The sequence below is a fragment of the Bos mutus genome, chromosome 17 (genome assembly GCF_027580195.1).
Source record: "Bos mutus isolate GX-2022 chromosome 17, NWIPB_WYAK_1.1, whole genome shotgun sequence".
Lineage (NCBI taxonomy): Eukaryota > Metazoa > Chordata > Mammalia > Artiodactyla > Bovidae > Bos > Bos mutus.
Genome location: NC_091633.1, coordinates 19,046,863 through 19,064,358, shown reverse-complemented (window position 1 = coordinate 19,064,358; position 17,496 = coordinate 19,046,863). Strand labels below are relative to the sequence as shown.

Sequence of the window (17,496 nt, the reverse complement as noted above, 5' to 3'; positions counted from 1 at the left end):
CTGTCTGAACGCCTGGATTAAGCCTTACCTGAACTCAGCACTAATGGACCCACTCCTTAATGTGAGAAAATAAACTTCCTATTGTGCTAAACTCATTTATTTGAGTTAGGGTTTCTTGTAAGCAAGAGACTGACCATTGCAAGTGAAGCTGCAGCAGCAGACACCGTTTTCCTCCTCCCTGGTTCTCAACAGTCATGAATACCCCCACCCCACATGGAGGAAGGGGGTGCAAGGCGAGGGTGATAGCTCTCACCTCCATGACAGATTTCCCTCTGGCTCCCCCGCACCACCCTGCAAAGCTGGGCCCCCTGTTACCTCGAGCCGTTGCTGATAAGAATGCTCTCCCGAATTGTCAGGGTGCAGTAATACCATACGAGCAGGAAGTTAAAGACTTCATCTGTCACCCTGGCATAGAGAAACAGCCCCAGGGAGGGGTACAGACATGAGAAACCAGGGACAGCTGTCCCCCCGCCCCACCTCCACCCCCGGCACACGCACAACTGAACAGCAAACCAGGACAAGGAAGTCCCCAAAGAAGGGATGGCACTTGAGTAGGGCCTTGAAAGTTCAATATACGGAAATGTGCCTTCCTGAGTGCTGGTAATAACTAAATTTGGCTGTGGAAATGGATAATTGTACCTATTATGCTCACTTACATTGTTCCATTTTTCATTTTGTAGACAATTGTAGCATAAATGCTAAGGTTGCAATACTCGGAGAGTCAAGCCTCCCTTAACTGACAGCAGACAGCAGTTGGAGGATGAATGCCACCCACTCCCTCAAGGGGGAGTAACTGCAGCCCGTCCTTTGCTGCCCCCTACTCCCCAGCAGCACTGAACTCCAGGTTCCCACAGGATAACCCTACCTGTCTCACTTCCATTCCCCTACCAGTGTTTCCTGGGATCACCTCCTGAATAAATTATTGGCACTCAAATGCTTTTCTTGGGGGATTTCTTCTGGGGAAACCCAAACAAAGACAGTATTATTTCCCATTTCTGAAATTCAAAGACGCCTGCTCCTTGGAAGAAAAGCTATGACAAACCTAGACAGTGTATTAAAAAGCAGAGACGTCACTTTGCCAACAAAAGTCCGTCTAGTCAAAGCTATGGTTTTTCCAGTAGTCATGTTCAGATGTGAGAGTTGGAAATAAAGAAGGCTGAGCACCGAAGAATTGATGCTTTTGAATTTTGGTGCTGGTGAAGACTCTTGAGAGTCCCTTGAGATCAAACCAGTCACTCCTAAAGGAAACCAACCCTGAATATTCATTGGAAGGACTGATGCTGAAACTCCAATACTTTGGCCACCTGATGTGAAGAGCTGACTCATTGGAAAACATCCTGATGCTGGGAAAGATTGAGGGCAAGAGGAGAAGGGGGTGTCAGAGGATGAGATGGTTGGATGCCATCACTGACTCAATGGACATGAGTTTGAGCAATGGAGCTGGGAAAGACTGAGGGCAAAAGGAGAAGGGGGCATCAGAGGATGAGATGGTTGGATGGCATCACTGATGCAACGGACATGAGTTTGAGCAAACTCCAGGAGATAGTAAAGGACAAGGAAGCCTGGCGTGCTGCAGTCCACAGGGTCTCAAAGGGTCGGACACGACTTAGCGACTGAACAACAACTTCCCATTTTACAGATAAGGAAACTGAGGTTCAGAGATGTGCTGCCCATCCAGCTCCCCGCTCTCGGCCTTTTTTAAGCCATTGAAGGTGTAGTCAGCTAAACAGTGTTCCCCCCTGCTCAAATTCAAATCCATCCAGAACCTCAGAATATAACTTGATTTGGAAACAGGGTCTTTGTAAATATAATTAGTGAAGATGAGGAGATAATGGGTTAGGGTCTCCCTATAAGAAGACCAGGAGAGAGATACAGGGCCGCAGGGCAGAGGGCCATAACGACAGACTAGAGTGAAACAGCCTTAAGCCAAGGGAATGCCAAGGATGGCCAGCCACTACCAGCAGCTGGGAGAGGCAAGGAAGGCTCCTCCTCTAGTCTTTAGAGTGAGTGTGGTCCTGCCAACCATGATTCCAACCTTGATTTCAGATTTCTGGCCTCCACAACTATGAGAAAATACACTTCTGTTGTTCTAAGCCACCCAGCTTGTGGTGCCTTGTTACGACAGCCCCAGGGAATGAATACAGAAAGGGATGGGAGACACGGTGATGCCAGGCCCTCAGTGAGCCTCAGCACTCAACCGCACACCACAGGTTTGTCCTCTGAGGGCCCCAGAAGTCCGAGCACCAGGAAATCTGGTTGCACGTCAAGAACTTCTGCCCCCTTTCTGGGGGCACGTGAGTGGGTATGACTGACATGAGCACCCTCTGCCCTCCAGGGAAGCTGCCCTGGCCCACGGCAGCAGGCAGGCACGGGCTCAGGGCCTGAAAGAACCTTTGTTTGGACACTCAAGTGGGCAGCCCAGCAACTGGACTCCCAGCCAAGCTCCTGCCAGGAAATAAACCCTTGACACGTGGGCCAAATGCCCAAGCCACACTTGGCTGCCTCCCCTCAGGGCAGGAAACCCGGGGCCAGAGCAGGGGGAAACAAAACCCCCTGGGGGATCGTGGCTTTGGCTCACCTCCTTGTCCCACTCAAATGGAGCAGCTGACCCTCTCGACCGTGCCACTGGGTGTCAGGCGCTGGGCACAGCCACGTGCAGTGTTAATGCACTCAGCTGTCACAACCACCCAGTGAGGCAGGGTCTGGTGTCACCCTCATTTTACAGCGAGGGAGACTGAGGCACCCAGAGGCAACCTGCCCATCTGACAGCCAGTAGGTCTCGAAGGCAGGATTCAAACCCAAGAAGTCTGTGGTCTATCTCTTTTTCTTTCCTTCCTTCCTTCCTCTTTTTTGCTCCCCATCCTACCCGCTACCACCTTTATTTCTGTAACTGAGATACAATTCACATACCATAAAATTCACCCTTTTCAAGGATACAAGCCAGTGTGTTTTCAGTATATTCACTGAGTTGTGCATCCATCATCACTATCTAATTCCAGAACATTCTCACCACTCCAAAAAAAAAAAAAAAAAATCCTGTGGCCCTTAGCAGTCACTCCCTATTTGCCTCCTCACCACCCCCTGGCAACCACTGATCTGTTTTCTGTCTCTAGAGTCTGCCTGTTCTGGACATTTTATATGAATGGGAGCACACAGTGAGTGGCCTTCTGCCTCTGGGCTCTTTGACTCAGCACCATGTTTTCAGGCTTCATCCATGTTATAGCACGTGTCAGTACTTCAGTTCTTTTTGTGGCCAAATAATATTCCATTGTATGGATGGACCACACTGGGCTCTTTCTTAACTACTACGTTATAAGGCCTCTTTAGCAACCATTCAGTAGATATTTGTTGGATGGCTGTAAGGCAGACAGAACTAATTCCTGTAAGAAATGGTCATTCTCTACCCTATACCTTATCACACCAAACGAGGAGATGCAACAGAAACCCTGGATCCTTCTCTGATGGCCCTCCTCCCTCACCCCTGCACACACACCAACACACCCCATCACCTGTAGTGAAGGAAAAATCGACATGCCACAGCACCCAGGAGCAGGATGATGGTCAGGTAGAGCTTGAACTTCTCATACTCATCCTTGTAGGCAAATCTGTAGTGACAGACACCCCCAGGAAAGGTCACATCACTATAATCCATCACCCCACTGGATCCCTGGCCTGCTAGATCAAACTAAGGGAGAGATTTCGAATTAATGGTGATGATCGATAGGGAAAGAGGGCCAGTGTGCAAAGCTTCCTTTGTCCCTGGACTCCTGGGTTTAAGGTTTTGAGCCCGTGATGGGCAGGGAGCTGAGATAGGGTCTCCTCCTCAACTACCTACAGTAGTGGAAAAGCCACAGCTCCATTTTCCCTGGAAATGGGATACATTTGGGGTAGCCAGGACTGCCTACGTCCCAGGAGGAATGTGTGTGATAAGGCATGGAATGCGACAGGGGGCCCATTTCTCATGGGAAGCTGGCAGTCCAGTCCACACCACATACTGACTCTGTGAAGGAAGGAAGGAAACCTCCCCCAGGTGGTCTACATACTAAGGAAGAGACTGTCGGAAAGACCAAAAGCCAGCGTCCCAGCTGTGAACATTTTTTTTTTAATGCAAAAACTAGCTTGGTCCCATCTCTCTTGAGCTGAAAGAGCAAAATGCCAGGATTCCATAAAGTCAGGTGGAGGGGTGCCTGGGATACTCACTTGGCCTGGTTGCTAAGAAGGGTCACATTCACATTACCGAGAACCAGATTCAAGTAGAGCCTGAAAGGAAAGACCTGTGAGGGCCACCGCACCAACAACCCCAGGAGTGGGCCCCAGCCAAAAATATGCAAACTTAATAAGCATGGCAAGGGCTTCCCAGGTGGCCCAGTGGTCAAGAACCCGATGTCAATACAGGAAATGTGGGCTCAATCCCTGGGTCAGGAAGATCCCCTGGAAGAGGCAATGGCCATCTACTCCAGTATTCTTGCCTGGGAAATCCCATGGACAGAGGAGCGTGTTGGGCTACAGAGTCAGACATGACTGAGCGACTGAGCACGCACGCACGCACAATAAGCATGGCACTGAGCACCAGATATTAGAAAACGAGGTGCTAAGCTCAACGGTAAAGTTCTCACATCATATGAGAATGAAAATGATTAACTAGAGAACATGGCAACTGTCAGGACTGTCATGATTAACCCATCTCTCCCCATTTTAGCTGGCTTACAACCATGTTTCCCAGCCTCCCTTGCAGCTAAATATTTTTAAAAAATAAAATAAAAAATAAGCATACAGCTTAGTGGTGATTATTTTGTACTGTACAGAAATATCAAATTGCTATGTCTACCTCATCTAAAAAATAAATAAAATAATGTGAGCTCATAAAAAATGTTTACATTAAAAACAAATTATAGAATTTAATGGTTTCAAGTATATTTACAACGGTGTGCAAACATCAGTGTCACCTAATCCCAGAACATGAAATTTCAACACCCCAAGAAGAAAGTCCTTACCCACTAGCATTCACTCCTTCAGCCCCTGGCAACCACTAATCTACTTTCTGTTTCTGTGGATTTGTCTATTCTTGACATTTTATGTAAACAGGCTCCTGTGATATGTGGCCTTTTATGTCTGGCTTCCTTGTTGTGAACGTTCAGCACTCATTTCCACTGAGTGTATATACACCCAGGAGTGGAATTTCTGGGTTGTATGGTATGTATGTGTTTGGCTTCACGAGGAAATGGCAAACATTTTTGTAAAAAGGGATCTGATTGCCCTCCACAGCCTGACTCTTTCCTGCTTGCTGAGAATGCAATGGCGTGACCCAGCGTTGGCCATGCAGATGAGAATAACTCCTAAAGAAGTGGTGAGTAGTAAGTAAGCAGCAAGGACCAAGTTCCTAGGTGACCTTAGGAGCCCAACATTCTTGGCCCACTCACCTCTGAACTGTTGTGTGTGAGAGACAAAAGCCTCGCATGTTTGAGCCACTGTGCCATGATGCTTCTGTTACAACAGCCTGTACTCTAACATGTTATGTACATGCATGCTCAGTCACATCCGACTCTTTGCAACCCCATGGACTGTAGCCCCCCAAGGCTTCTCTGCCCGTGGGGTTTCCCAGGCAAGAATACTGGAGTAGGGAGCCATTTCCTTTTCCAGGGGATCCTTCCAACCCAGTGTCTCCTGCTGGTCCTGCACTGGCAGGATTCTTTACCACTGAGCAGGTGGATTCTTTACCACTGAGCCACCTGGGAAGCCCCTAACATGCTAATTAACAAAGGTGAAAATAAAGGGTTAGGAGATCTCAGGGGAAGACAAGTTAATTCCACAGAGGGAGAGAGGGGTTTAGAAAGACTTCACTGAGGTAGTAACATGTGAACTGGGCTTTGAAGGATACACAGAAGTTTGAGAGGAGAAAAGGGAACAGAAAAGCCTTCTTCCAGCTATGGGCAAAATCTAGGTAGATTTCCAGTCTTGTGCATCTAGAGCAGAGGTGTCAGAAAACCATCTATTTTTCTCACCTAGCATATAGTCCCTACCTCCTGGAAGGGCAGTATAATTTCCCTTCAGAGAATCACCTTTCCCCCTAGGCTCTAGGGCAAGGCACATGACCCAGGTTCCCCCAGTCAAAGCGGTGCAACCTCCTGATTGGGTCAATCATGATCATGGAACACAATCTAGGCCAATGAGAATCAATAAGAGGACTTTTCCCAGAACTCCTACAGAACAAAGAGGCTTTCTGTACTGGATTTGCTAAGCAGGTAGAAAGCAAACCCAGAGCTGCTGGGGCCAGCTTGTGGAGGAAGCCTGCCTGAGAATAAAATTCACACACTGCAAAACAGAGTAAAAAAAAATAAATAAATAGGGACACAGTTTAACAGTATCCAGTCCTACCTACAGAGAAGGCAATGGCAACCCACTCCAGTACTCTTGCCTGGAAAATCCCATGGACAGAGGAGCCTGGCAGGCTGCTGTCTATGGGGTCGCATAAAGTCAGACACGACTGAGCGACTTCACTTTCACTTTTCATTTTTCATGCATTAGAGAAGGAAATGGCAACCCACTCCAGTGTTCTTGCCTGGAGAATCCCAGGAAGGGCAGAGCCTGTTGGGCTGCTGTCTATGGGGTCGCACAGAGTCGGCCACGACTGAAGCGACTTAGCAGCAGCAGCAGCAGCAGCAGTCCTACCTAGAGCTACACCTGGACTTTTTAGTTAAATGTGTCAATAAATGCCCTATTATTAATTAAGCAACTTTGAGTTGGGTTTTCTGTTATTTGTATTCCAAGGATTCCTAACTAATGTAAGCTGGACAGAGGACTAGGGAGACTGGAGCTGGGAGAGTGAATCTGACTTTAAAAGAAGGTCACGCTGTTTCATTCTGTAGAAAGTTATCACCACCCAAAGCATGGAGTTTTTAACCAAACACAGCCAAAAAGGAGAAGACAAAAGGAAGGCCTCTGGTAGAAGGCTCTGACTCAGGGCTGGGTCAAACCAGGAAGAAAGTCAGGGTGCTTCCTGGGACATGCATTTAGCCACCCACATCAAGTCATGATACAATGCTATAAGGATCCCTCTTTACAAGGTGGCAGAGATGTCACTTGAGGAAGGAGATGGGACTTCTCTGAAGGAGGAAAACGGAAAGAACACAAACATTAGAGTCAGAATGTCCAGTGTTCACATCCTGGTTCAGCCTAACCCAGTCTGAGCCCCCTGGGCAAGATACTTCCTAAAGCCACTTCTCTGAACCTTTAGAACAGAGATTCCTGGATCTCACTCACCGGGTTGTAGAGGGTGAAATGACTGACGTCAAGAGAGCCCCCCTGCACAATGCCAGGCATACAGGGGCCCTCAATGGATGTTTGTTCTCTTGAAAGAACACGTTTCCTCCTGACCCCAGGTGACATCAGGCAGATGGCAGAGGCTGGGAACCAGATCCTTTGTCTGGTTCCTTGAAAAAGCCCTTCCAGGAATGTTACTGCTACACGGAGGGGCTGAGGTCCCCTCCTGGGTTCATGGAGGGTCATGTAAGGAAGCTTCCTTCTCTTCCCTGCCCTTGTTTCCTCCTCAACCCCCAGCAGGGAGGTCAGAGGCACGCAGACCAGGTGCTCCAGGCCTGGGCATCTGCACACGGTGTTGGGAGTGTGAGGGCAGGTCCCCAGCGCCTACCCATTCTTCTTGGGCAAGTAGGCCTCCATGTCAAAGAAGACATTCTGCCGCTCCTTGATGTTGGCGCCCATCTGCTGAACGAGCTCCGCCTCCTCCCGACTGGCATGGCGCTTGTACCTGAGGCCAGAGGTGTGGGGGGTGAGACAAGCGTTATACAGACTGGATAAAGAAACCAGAAGCTCTAGGCACTGTCCCCCATCTTTCCATCTCAATGCTTCTGGCAACCTCAGCTCTCCAGCTGTACTCTCTGGGTTTGATGCCTTGGGAAACGTCCTTTAACCAACCTCTCTGCTTTCTTTTCCATACCTCAAAAACAGGGATAACATCAGACCTACCTTGCAAACGATATCATTGTAAGGACACAGTAAGTAAATGCAGTGTAAACATTTAGAATACTTGACACATAGTACCAGCTCCAGGGATATTGGCCGGCAATACCACCCTCTACGCTATTCTATAGGAATAACCTTAAGGTTACGAGAGTGCAGACAGGAAGAGTTTTGAAAGTATTAGCAGTCAACCAACCAAGGTCTGATTGTTGTTCTTTGGTGAGATTTAATTTCAAAACTAGAAAAACAAGTCATAGATACTCAGAAGAATAGCAGGGGTCCTTGGGAACCTAGCTCATGAGTCAACCTTCCAACCCAATGGTTCTCAACTGGGGAAACTTGGGATGGGAGTTCTCCCAAACCATGAAGACACTGTCTGGGAACATTCTGGGTTGTCAAGACAGGAGTAGAGAGTTCTACTGGCATCTCGTGGGTAGAGGCCAGGGATGCTGCCCAACATCCTACAATGCACAGGAACAAAGAAGTATCAAGAGTGACAGGAATGAAAAACCCTAGACAGATAAAAGACTGGAGTCCTACCATCAGTGAGATATGTTTTTCCAAGAGTGGTGATGTCATTATGTGGAACCATCCACACTCTTCACATGACTAATGGGCCTCCATGTCTGAAATGGTCAGTCAAGATTAGGGGTATAATCAGTAACCATCCTCCCAAATTTTCCATTGGGGAAGGGAAGAATCGCCCAGGAATCATAAACTGGAATGGAGGCCCAACTAAGCGACCAGGGACAAGGCACTCAGAGCCTGTTTACCTGTCTTCCTAGGGGGTCACAGCATTCACTGGACTCCTGCACTTGCAGGGAATGACAGCACTTTCCAAACCATAAAGACATGGGACTAGGAACTGAACAGGTGATCCTGGCCTTAGGAAAGGAACTAGGTCGTAAGTTCAAGTATATCCCCACCAGGCATGCCGGACCTCTCACCCCCTACACCAGAGACCTGGTGGGGTGAACTCCCTTTGCCTGAGAGAAGGATACTGGCTATTTGCCTGCCTGACAGGACTTCTCATAACAACTTTCCTGTGGGAACTATGCCTCATCCTCTTCCCCCTCCCAAGTAGTTCAAGTAGAGCTATCCCATCCCCCAGGTCCATAAACTAACTGAGCATAGGACCAAGTCTTATAAAGTGTTATCACTCAGTCGTATCCAACTCTTTGCAACCCCATGGGCTTGCCTGCCAGGCTCGGATGTCCATGAAATTCTCCAGGCAAGAATACTGGAATGGGTTGCCATTTCCTTTTCCAGGAGATTTTCCCAACCCAGGTCTCCTGAACTGCAGGAAGATTCTTTACCTCTGAGTCACCAGGGTAGCCCCCAAGTCTTATATAAACCGAGTCTCAATGATTGGGTCACAGATGGTCACATGACCAGTTCCAGCCAATGAGACTCACACCTAGCACTTGGGCTGAAAGACAATTCTCATTCTGCTGGGGTGGCCAAGCCAGTAGGAAGAAAGGCCAAGAAGATAACAGCCTGGCACTGCTGGTGGCTATCTCAGTGACCATCTCAGCCAGAGAGTGAAGCCAATCTAGAGGAAGGCAGAACTGAAAGGGAAAAAACCAAATTCCTGAAAACACCCTTTGACCCCCTGGATCCAGTGATGCTTGAAGCCACTTCTGTTTTTTTCCATTAAAATTTCCATTCTCGGCTCAAGCCAGTTTTGAGTTGAGATTCTGTCCCTAAAAGCCAGGGGAGCCTCTGAGTTGCAGCCTGCCTACCTCTGGAGTGTGAGTTTCAGGTCCTTCAGTCGTGTCTTCTGCTTGTTGATGGAGCTGCTACATGAAGTCTGGAGTGCATTCAGTTCCTCCAGCTTCTGCTTGTAGATCCTGTGAGTTTCCTGAGGGATAGAAGAGCCCGGGCAGGGTGTGCAGGAAAACATAATGAGGTTATTTTTCAGTCTGCTTGTGTCTGAGTATATTATTGTTCAGTCACTAAGTCATGTCTGACTTGAGTTTTTTTGACCCCAGGAACTGTAGCACACCAGGCTTCCCTGCCCTTCACGATCTCCCAGGGTTTGCTCAAATTCATTCAGTGATGCTACCATCTCATCCTCTGCTGCCCCCTTCTCCTTCTGCCTTCAATCTTTCCCAGCATCAAGGTCTTTTCCAATGAGTCAGCTCTTTGTGACTATAGAATCCAGTTTGACAGTTAAGATGATACAAGTACACCTATTAAAGATCTAACTTATAAAACTGGGACTGGATTTGGGGAAGGCAGCACTAGTGAAATAAGGAACTGCTGTTTTTTTCTGTGCAGGTTCTGTCTTTTCTGATGGGAACAGAAACCAAATATGCCTCTGAGGGGCCAGCCACCTCTTGTCAATTCTTGGTCCAGGTGGTTTGAATAGAGCTAACAGTGCCCATAACCAAGCGTGGTCATGTGACCCAGGCCTAGCCAATCAGTATTCTCCAATCCCCCCAATAACTGACTGGTTCATAGGTGGATTCATGGCTCAAACTGAGCCAATGAGAGTCAGCTCTGGGACTTCACCTACAAGTATTGATTTAGAGATGCCCTCTTTCTCCTGGGTTTGTTACTCTGGTAGAAGGCACACCTGGGGCTGTTGAGTGTGGAGAGCCTGCCTAAGAATGCTGGGAACTTCCCTGGGGGTCCATTAGCTAAAACTTCATGCTCCCAATGCAGGGGCCAGGGTTCGATCCCTGGTCAGGAAACTAGATCCCACATGCTGCAACTGCCACAACTAAAGATCCCCATGTCACAGAGAAGATTGAAGATCCCATGTGCCACAACTAAGACCTGATGTAGCCAAATAAATATAATTTTTTAAAAAGAAGAATGAAGCCAAACAGGAAAACAGAATTGGGACACAGTAAGAGACAGCATTCTTACAGCATCATTTCAGCGCTTGAATCCAACCAAGTCTGAATACAACACTGATACTCTTAGTTATATGAATTAATAAATTCCTTTCTGGTTAGTCCAGTTTGGGTTGGGTTTCTGATCTTGGCAATGAAGACAGTTCTTGCTAAGACAATTAAGAAAAAGACATACCTCCTCCCTTTAAGTCAACCCTCCTTATCCCAGGCACAGCCACTCCAATACACTCAATATCTTACTCCTGGAAATAACCATTCGGGACCACAAGGCCAGAGGAAATACAAGACAGTGCTCCCCACGGCAGGGAGAATGGAACAAAGGATCTTCTCGACATTACTGCCATAGCACACCTCCCCCTGGGTAGTGCCCTATGCAGGGAAACAACCAGTCTCCTCCAGAGTCCTGGTAATCTAAGACAAATACCAACAATCTGGAGAGAACAATATGAGGGTACAGGGACCATAAAATAAAAAACAATAATCCAATGGCCATATTTAAAGTGGCTGTCTGCTTGGGTGGTAGAGAACTGTATTAGCAGAGAGGAAAAAGGGATGGGCAATGAGGCCCATAGCCTAAACTCTCATGTCTGCCAAGCAGGTTCCTAGATATGAAAGTTAAGCTCAAAAATAAGAAAAAAATGAAGGCAATGAAGTGAATAGATAACACTTAGGAGCAACACGGAAGAATGCTCTGAGCCTATCTCCTTTGGCCCTCAGTTGACAGAGGGCTCAGTCCCCTGGATTTAAACAGTTTCCTCATTCTCTCCTTCCTGAGCCCCCAGAGAGGAAAACCGTGTCTCATTTTTTAAAATTTAGCTTTTAATTTTTAACTAATCTCACACTTCTGAAAGATTTGTAAGAGTGCAAAGAACTCCCCTTACACCTTTTGCCCAGATTCACCAACTATTAGCATTATGATATATTTGCTTTCTTCCCATGTGTGTGTTTGTGTGTGCGTGTAGTCTTTATCTGTATCAGGCATCAATAAACCCACTGGCCAAATCTGGCCACCTGATTTTGTACAGGCAGTAAGCTAGAAATGATTTTTGTCTCATTGCAAAAGATCAAAAGAAGAATATTTTGTGACATGTAAAACATATATGAAATTGAAACTCTGGAATCCATGAATAAATATCCATTTCACTGGAGCACAGCCATGCCCATTCATTTATATATCGTCTGCAGCACCACAGCAATGGAGCAAGTGTAGTTGTGACAGAGACCACATGGCCTGCAAAGCCCAGAATCCTCACTACTTGACCTTTTTGTCAAGAGTCTGACTATTTCTGTTCTAAATCATTTGGGAGTTACTTGTAGACAATAGGCTTCTTTACTCCTAAATACTTCAATGCATATTTCCTAAGGACATGACATTCTCTTATACATCTAACTATCAAATATAGAAAATGTTACTTTGATACAATACACTACTGTGGCCTCAAATACCATCCAAATTCAAGTTTGGATGTGAACGCTTTCTTTTTTTAATTACTATTTCTCTATGGCTGTGTGGGGTCTTGGTTGCTGCATGCAGGCTTTCTCTAGTTGCTACAAGCAGCAGCTACTCTCTAGATGCAGCGCTCGTCTTTCTCACTGCGGTGGCTTCTCTTGTTGTGGAGCCTGGGTTCTACAGCACGGGCTCAACAGTTATGACGTGTGGGCTTAGATGCTCCTCACATGTGGGATCTTCCCACACCAGGGATCAACCTGTATCCCCTGCACTGGCAGGTGGATTCTTAACCACTGGCCCACCAGCGAAGTCCTGTGAACTATCTCTGGATGGCAATTTCTCCCCAGACCCTGGACCCAATTCCATCTTATGCCTTGTATTGTTGTTCATATCTCTTTGGTCTCCTTTAGTCTAGACCAGCTCCTCAACTTCTGTCTTGGGAATATCAGCGCTTCTAAAGTGTTCAGTCCAGTTGTTTTGGAGAATGTCCCTCTGCCTTGGTTTGTCTGATATTTCCTCATGATTGAATTTTGAATATGCATCTGGGACAGACATGCCACTCAAGTGACACTGGGTCCTCAGTGTCTCCCATGAGAAGGGATGTGGAGTCTGTGATGTTAACTCTGATTGCTTGGGGGAGATGGTGGCCATCTGTCTTCTCCATTGTACAGTGACCAGCTTCCTACCTGTAATGAACGAATAATCTGTACAGAAAGAGGCTTCAGCGCCAAAACAGTCCTCAGTGTTCAACCAGTGTCTGCGGGTAAGAAAGGCAACTCTCCAGAACTGGACGTGGAGGATGGGTGCAGAGAGACCCCCAACTACACAGCCTTTGAGAAAGTGACGCCTTTGGATTTGGAGTCCCCAGCAACGGAAGGTGAAACACCACACCACCTCCCGGCACTCTTGGGTGTCGGGCCCCCGGACAGTGAGATAAGACCAGACTACAACATCAACAGACAGATGCTCACTGGGCCCTCTTCAGCTTGAATTAATATTTAATTTCACAAGTAAACATAAGGACATTATCCTCGTTAAAAATTAAAACACTACAGCTACAGCTAGAGTTGACTTTGAATAGACCCCTATCCTGTCTTCTCCAACTTCTCCAGAAGTAACCACTGTTACGTTTCTTCTAGACTGTATTCTCTGTATCTGTGTATTTCTATGTTCCACATAGACCTATTTATGTGTGTGTATATATATATATATATATATATATACACACTTAACATACATCTGAAAAATGCTCACTGTTGCAAAAACTAATTGTCCCTAATACTTATTCTCCTTTGTTTCCTTTTTTTAAATAAAGAGTTTGAGTATTTATTACATCTCAGTTTTTTGTTTTTTTGCCCCACACCACGTGGCACATGAGGCACGTAGGATCTTAGCTCCCCATTCAGGGATCAAACCTGTATCCCCTACATTGGGAGCAGACACTCAACCACTGGACCCTCAGAGAAGCCCTCCTTGGCTTCCTTTTAATAAAAGGACCCCACCAAGACATAGCCAGCACATGGCTGTCCAGCTACAGACATTGCCCAGCCTCCTTTGCAGCTAAGTGTAGGAATACAACCAAGTGTTAGCCAATGGGTTGCAAGCAGAAGGGATGTAAGTTCTGAACTACATTTTTTTTTTAACCACTACACCTGCTCTTTCTAGCTGTTCAGTTTTCACTGCGACAAGGCAGTTTCAAGGCAACATTTTCTGCCAAGAATAACTGAACCACATTTTTCTAAGTAACGACTTACCCTCCACTCTTTCTTTCCCTGGCGGCATATGGCAACAATGGATCCAGTTACCTTGAAATCGGAAATGGAAGCTACATGGTACAAATGACAAAGCCTACAGTGCCCTCCTCAGCCACACCAACCTGGATCTTCTTTTAAAACATGACCACCAGTCCTTTAGCACTCCTCACACAAAGAAGTGGTATCTCTCTTCAGTCTCCTTAAATACAAGTAGGCTTGTGGCTGCTCTGACCAATACAATATGTCTGTTCAGTTCAGTTCAGTTGCTCAGTCGTGTCCGACTCTTTGTGACCCCATGAATCACAGCACGCCAGGCCTCCCTGTCCATCACCAACTCCCGGAGTTCACCCAAACTCAAGTCCATCGAGTCGGTGATGCCATCCAGCCATCTCATCCTCTGGCGTCCCCTTCTCTTCCTGCCCCCAATCCCTCCCAGCATCAGAGTCTTTTCCAATGAGTCAACTCTTCTCATGAGGTGGCCAAAGTACTGGAGTTTCAGCTTTAGAATCATTCCTTCCAAAGAACACCCAGGACTGATCTCCTTTAGGATGGACTGCTTGGATTTCCTTGCAGTCCAAGGGACTCTCAAGAGTATTCTCCAACACTACAGTTCAAAAGCATCAATTCTTTGGCACTCAGCTTTCTTCACAGTCCAACTCTCACATCCATACATGACCACTGGAAAAACCATAGCCTTGACTAGATGGACCTTTGTTGGCAAAGTAATGTCTCTGCTTTTGAATATGCTATCTAGGTTGGTCATAACTTTCCTTCCAAGGAGTAAGCGTCTTCTAATTTCATGGCTGCAGTCACCATCCGCAGTGATTTTGGAGCCCCCGAAAATAAAGTCTGACACTGTTTCCACTTGTTTCCCCATCTATTTCCCATGAAGTGATGGGACCAGATGTCATGATCTTAGTTTTCTGAATGTTGAGTGTTGAGCTTTAAGCCAACTTTTTCACTATTCTCTTTCACTTTCATCAAAAGGCTTTTCAGTTCCTCTTCACTTTCTGCCATAAGGGTGGTGTCATCTGCATATTTGAGGTTATTGATATTTCTCCTAGGAATCTTGATTCCAGCTTGTGCTTCTTCCAGCCCAGTGTTTCTCATGATGTACTCTGCATATAAGTTAAATAAGCAGGGTGACAATATACAGCCTTGACGTACTCCTTTTCCTATTTGGAACCAGTCTGTTGTTCCATGTCCAGTTCTAACTGTTGCTTCCTGACCTGCACATAGGTTTCTCAAGAGGCTGGTCAAGTGGTCTGGTATTCCCATCTCCTTCAGAATTTTCCACAGTTTATTGTGATGCACACAGTCAAAGGCTTTGGCATAGTCAATAAAGCAGAAATAGATGTTTTTTCTGGAACTCTCTTGCTTTTTCCATGATCCAGCGGATGTTGGCAATTTGATCTCTGGTTCCTCTGCCTTTTCTAAAACCAGCTTGAACATCAGGAAGTTCATGGTTCACGTATTGCTGAAGCCTGGCTTGGAGGATTTTGAGCATTACTTTACTAGCGTGTGAGATGAGTGCAATTGTGTGGTAGTTTGAGCATTCTTTGGCATTGCCTTTCTTTGGGATTGGAATGAAAAAGGACCTTTTCCAGTCCTGTGGCCATTGCTGAGTTTTCCAAATTTGCTGGCATATTGAGTGCAGCACTTTCACAGCATCATCTTTCAGGATCTGAAATAGCTCAACTGGAATTCCATCATCCCCACTAGCTTTGTTCGTAGTGATGCTTTCTAAGGCCCACTTGACTTCACATTCCAGGATGTCTGGCTCTAGGTAAGTGATCATACCATCATGATTATCTGGGTCATGAAGACCTTTTTTGTACAGTTCTTCTGTCAAATATGTCAGAAGTACCCCCAAAAACAAACAGCCCAATTAAAAAATGGACAGAAGATCTGAATAGACATTTTTCTAAAGAAGCCATACAGATGGCCAACAGGCACATGAAAAGATGCTCAACATCACTAATATCAAGGAAATGCAAATTAAAACCACAGGGAGATATCACCTCACACCTGTCAGAATGGCTATCATTGAAAAGACCTCAAATAACAAATGCTGGCAAGGATGTGGAGGAAAGGGAACCTTTGCACACTGTTGGTGGGAATATAAATTGGTGCAGCCACTATGGGAACAGTATGGAGGTTTCTCAAAAAAACTAAAAATAGACCTACCATATGATCCAGCACTTTCACTCCTGGGTCTGTATCTGAAGGAAATGAAAACACTAATTCAAAAAGGTACATGCACCTCAATGTTCATAGCAGCATTATTTATAATAGCCAAGATACGGAAGTAACCTAAATGTCCATCAGCAGAAGAATGGATAAAAAAGATGTGGTACACACACACACACACACACACACACACACACACACAGGAATACTATGCACCCATAAAAAAAGAATGACATTTTCGCCATGGATGGACTTTGAGGGCATTATGTTTAATAATATGTCAGACAGAGAAAGAGAAATGCTATATGATATCACTTATATGTGGAATATAAAAAATACAACAAACTAGTGAATATAACAAAAAAGAAACAGACTCACAGAGAACAAACTAGTGGTTACCAGTGGGGAGAGCAAAGGGGAGAGGGGCAATACCGGGGTAGGGGGACTGAGATGCAAACCACTATGCAATAAATAAACAAGCTCTCAGGATGCACTGTGCAGCACAGGGAATACAGCCAGCATTTTATCATAAGTCAAGTCTACCCTTTAACAATGTGAATCACTATATTATACACCTAAAACATATAATATATCAACTTTATCTCAATTTTTTAAAAACGGCAGAACTGACACTATACCATTTCTGAGAAAAAATCACAGAGGGCCATTGCGTTTGCACCTTCTTTGCTGGAACACTAGCTTCTGGAACAAAACGTTCCATGACTCTAAGGCCACCATGCTGCATGGAAACCCTAACCACTTAGAGAAGCCACATGACGGCAGTCTGATCTCATCAACAGCCACAACTAAGATAAATCTTCTTGTCATTCAGTTCAGGCAGATATGAGGGTCAAGAAACCTCCAGATAATTCCAGCTCCAATCATTTGCATCTTCCCAGCTAAGGCCTCTGACCTTGTGGAACACAGTCAAGCCATTCCCACCATGCCCTGCCTAAATTCCTGACTCCCAGAATCCATGAGCAAAATGCAATTACTGTTGCTTTATGCCAATGGATAACTGGCCAATGGATAACTCAGCACCCGTCTGAACTACTATGTGAGAAAGGAAGAAGCTATCTCATTTAAACCACTTTATTAGGGGATCTCTTTGCTACAGCAGCATAGCTTATACCCTAAAGCACATACTTTTGATTTTTTTTAATATATCAACAGTATCAGAATATAGATATGATTTCACAACCTTCTTTTCTCACTCAATAATATGTCTTATAGATCTATCCACATAAGAATACATAGATAGGGA

At 45.9% G+C, this 17,496-nt stretch overlaps 1 protein-coding gene across 4 annotated transcripts in view; it reads right to left on the bottom strand.

Moving 5' to 3' along the window:
- Window positions 1-17,496, bottom strand: part of TMEM120B (transmembrane protein 120B) — a 42,612-nt gene that overhangs the window by 12,455 nt on the left and 12,661 nt on the right. For 2 of the 4 annotated variants that reach the window (XM_070386219.1, XM_070386220.1), the window contains 6 exons: window positions 16,230-16,264; window positions 9,720-9,838; window positions 7,649-7,765; window positions 4,201-4,260; window positions 3,510-3,605; window positions 316-405 (listed from right to left, as the gene is read on the bottom strand). In XM_070386219.1, the coding sequence (XP_070242320.1) occupies window positions 316-405; window positions 3,510-3,605; window positions 4,201-4,260; window positions 7,649-7,765; window positions 9,720-9,838; window positions 16,230-16,264 (517 nt within the window). The remainder of the gene's footprint in view (window positions 1-315; window positions 406-3,509; window positions 3,606-4,200; window positions 4,261-7,648; window positions 7,766-9,719; window positions 9,839-16,229; window positions 16,265-17,496) is intronic. The other 2 variants (XM_005904700.3, XM_070386221.1) reach the window with 2 other exon arrangements.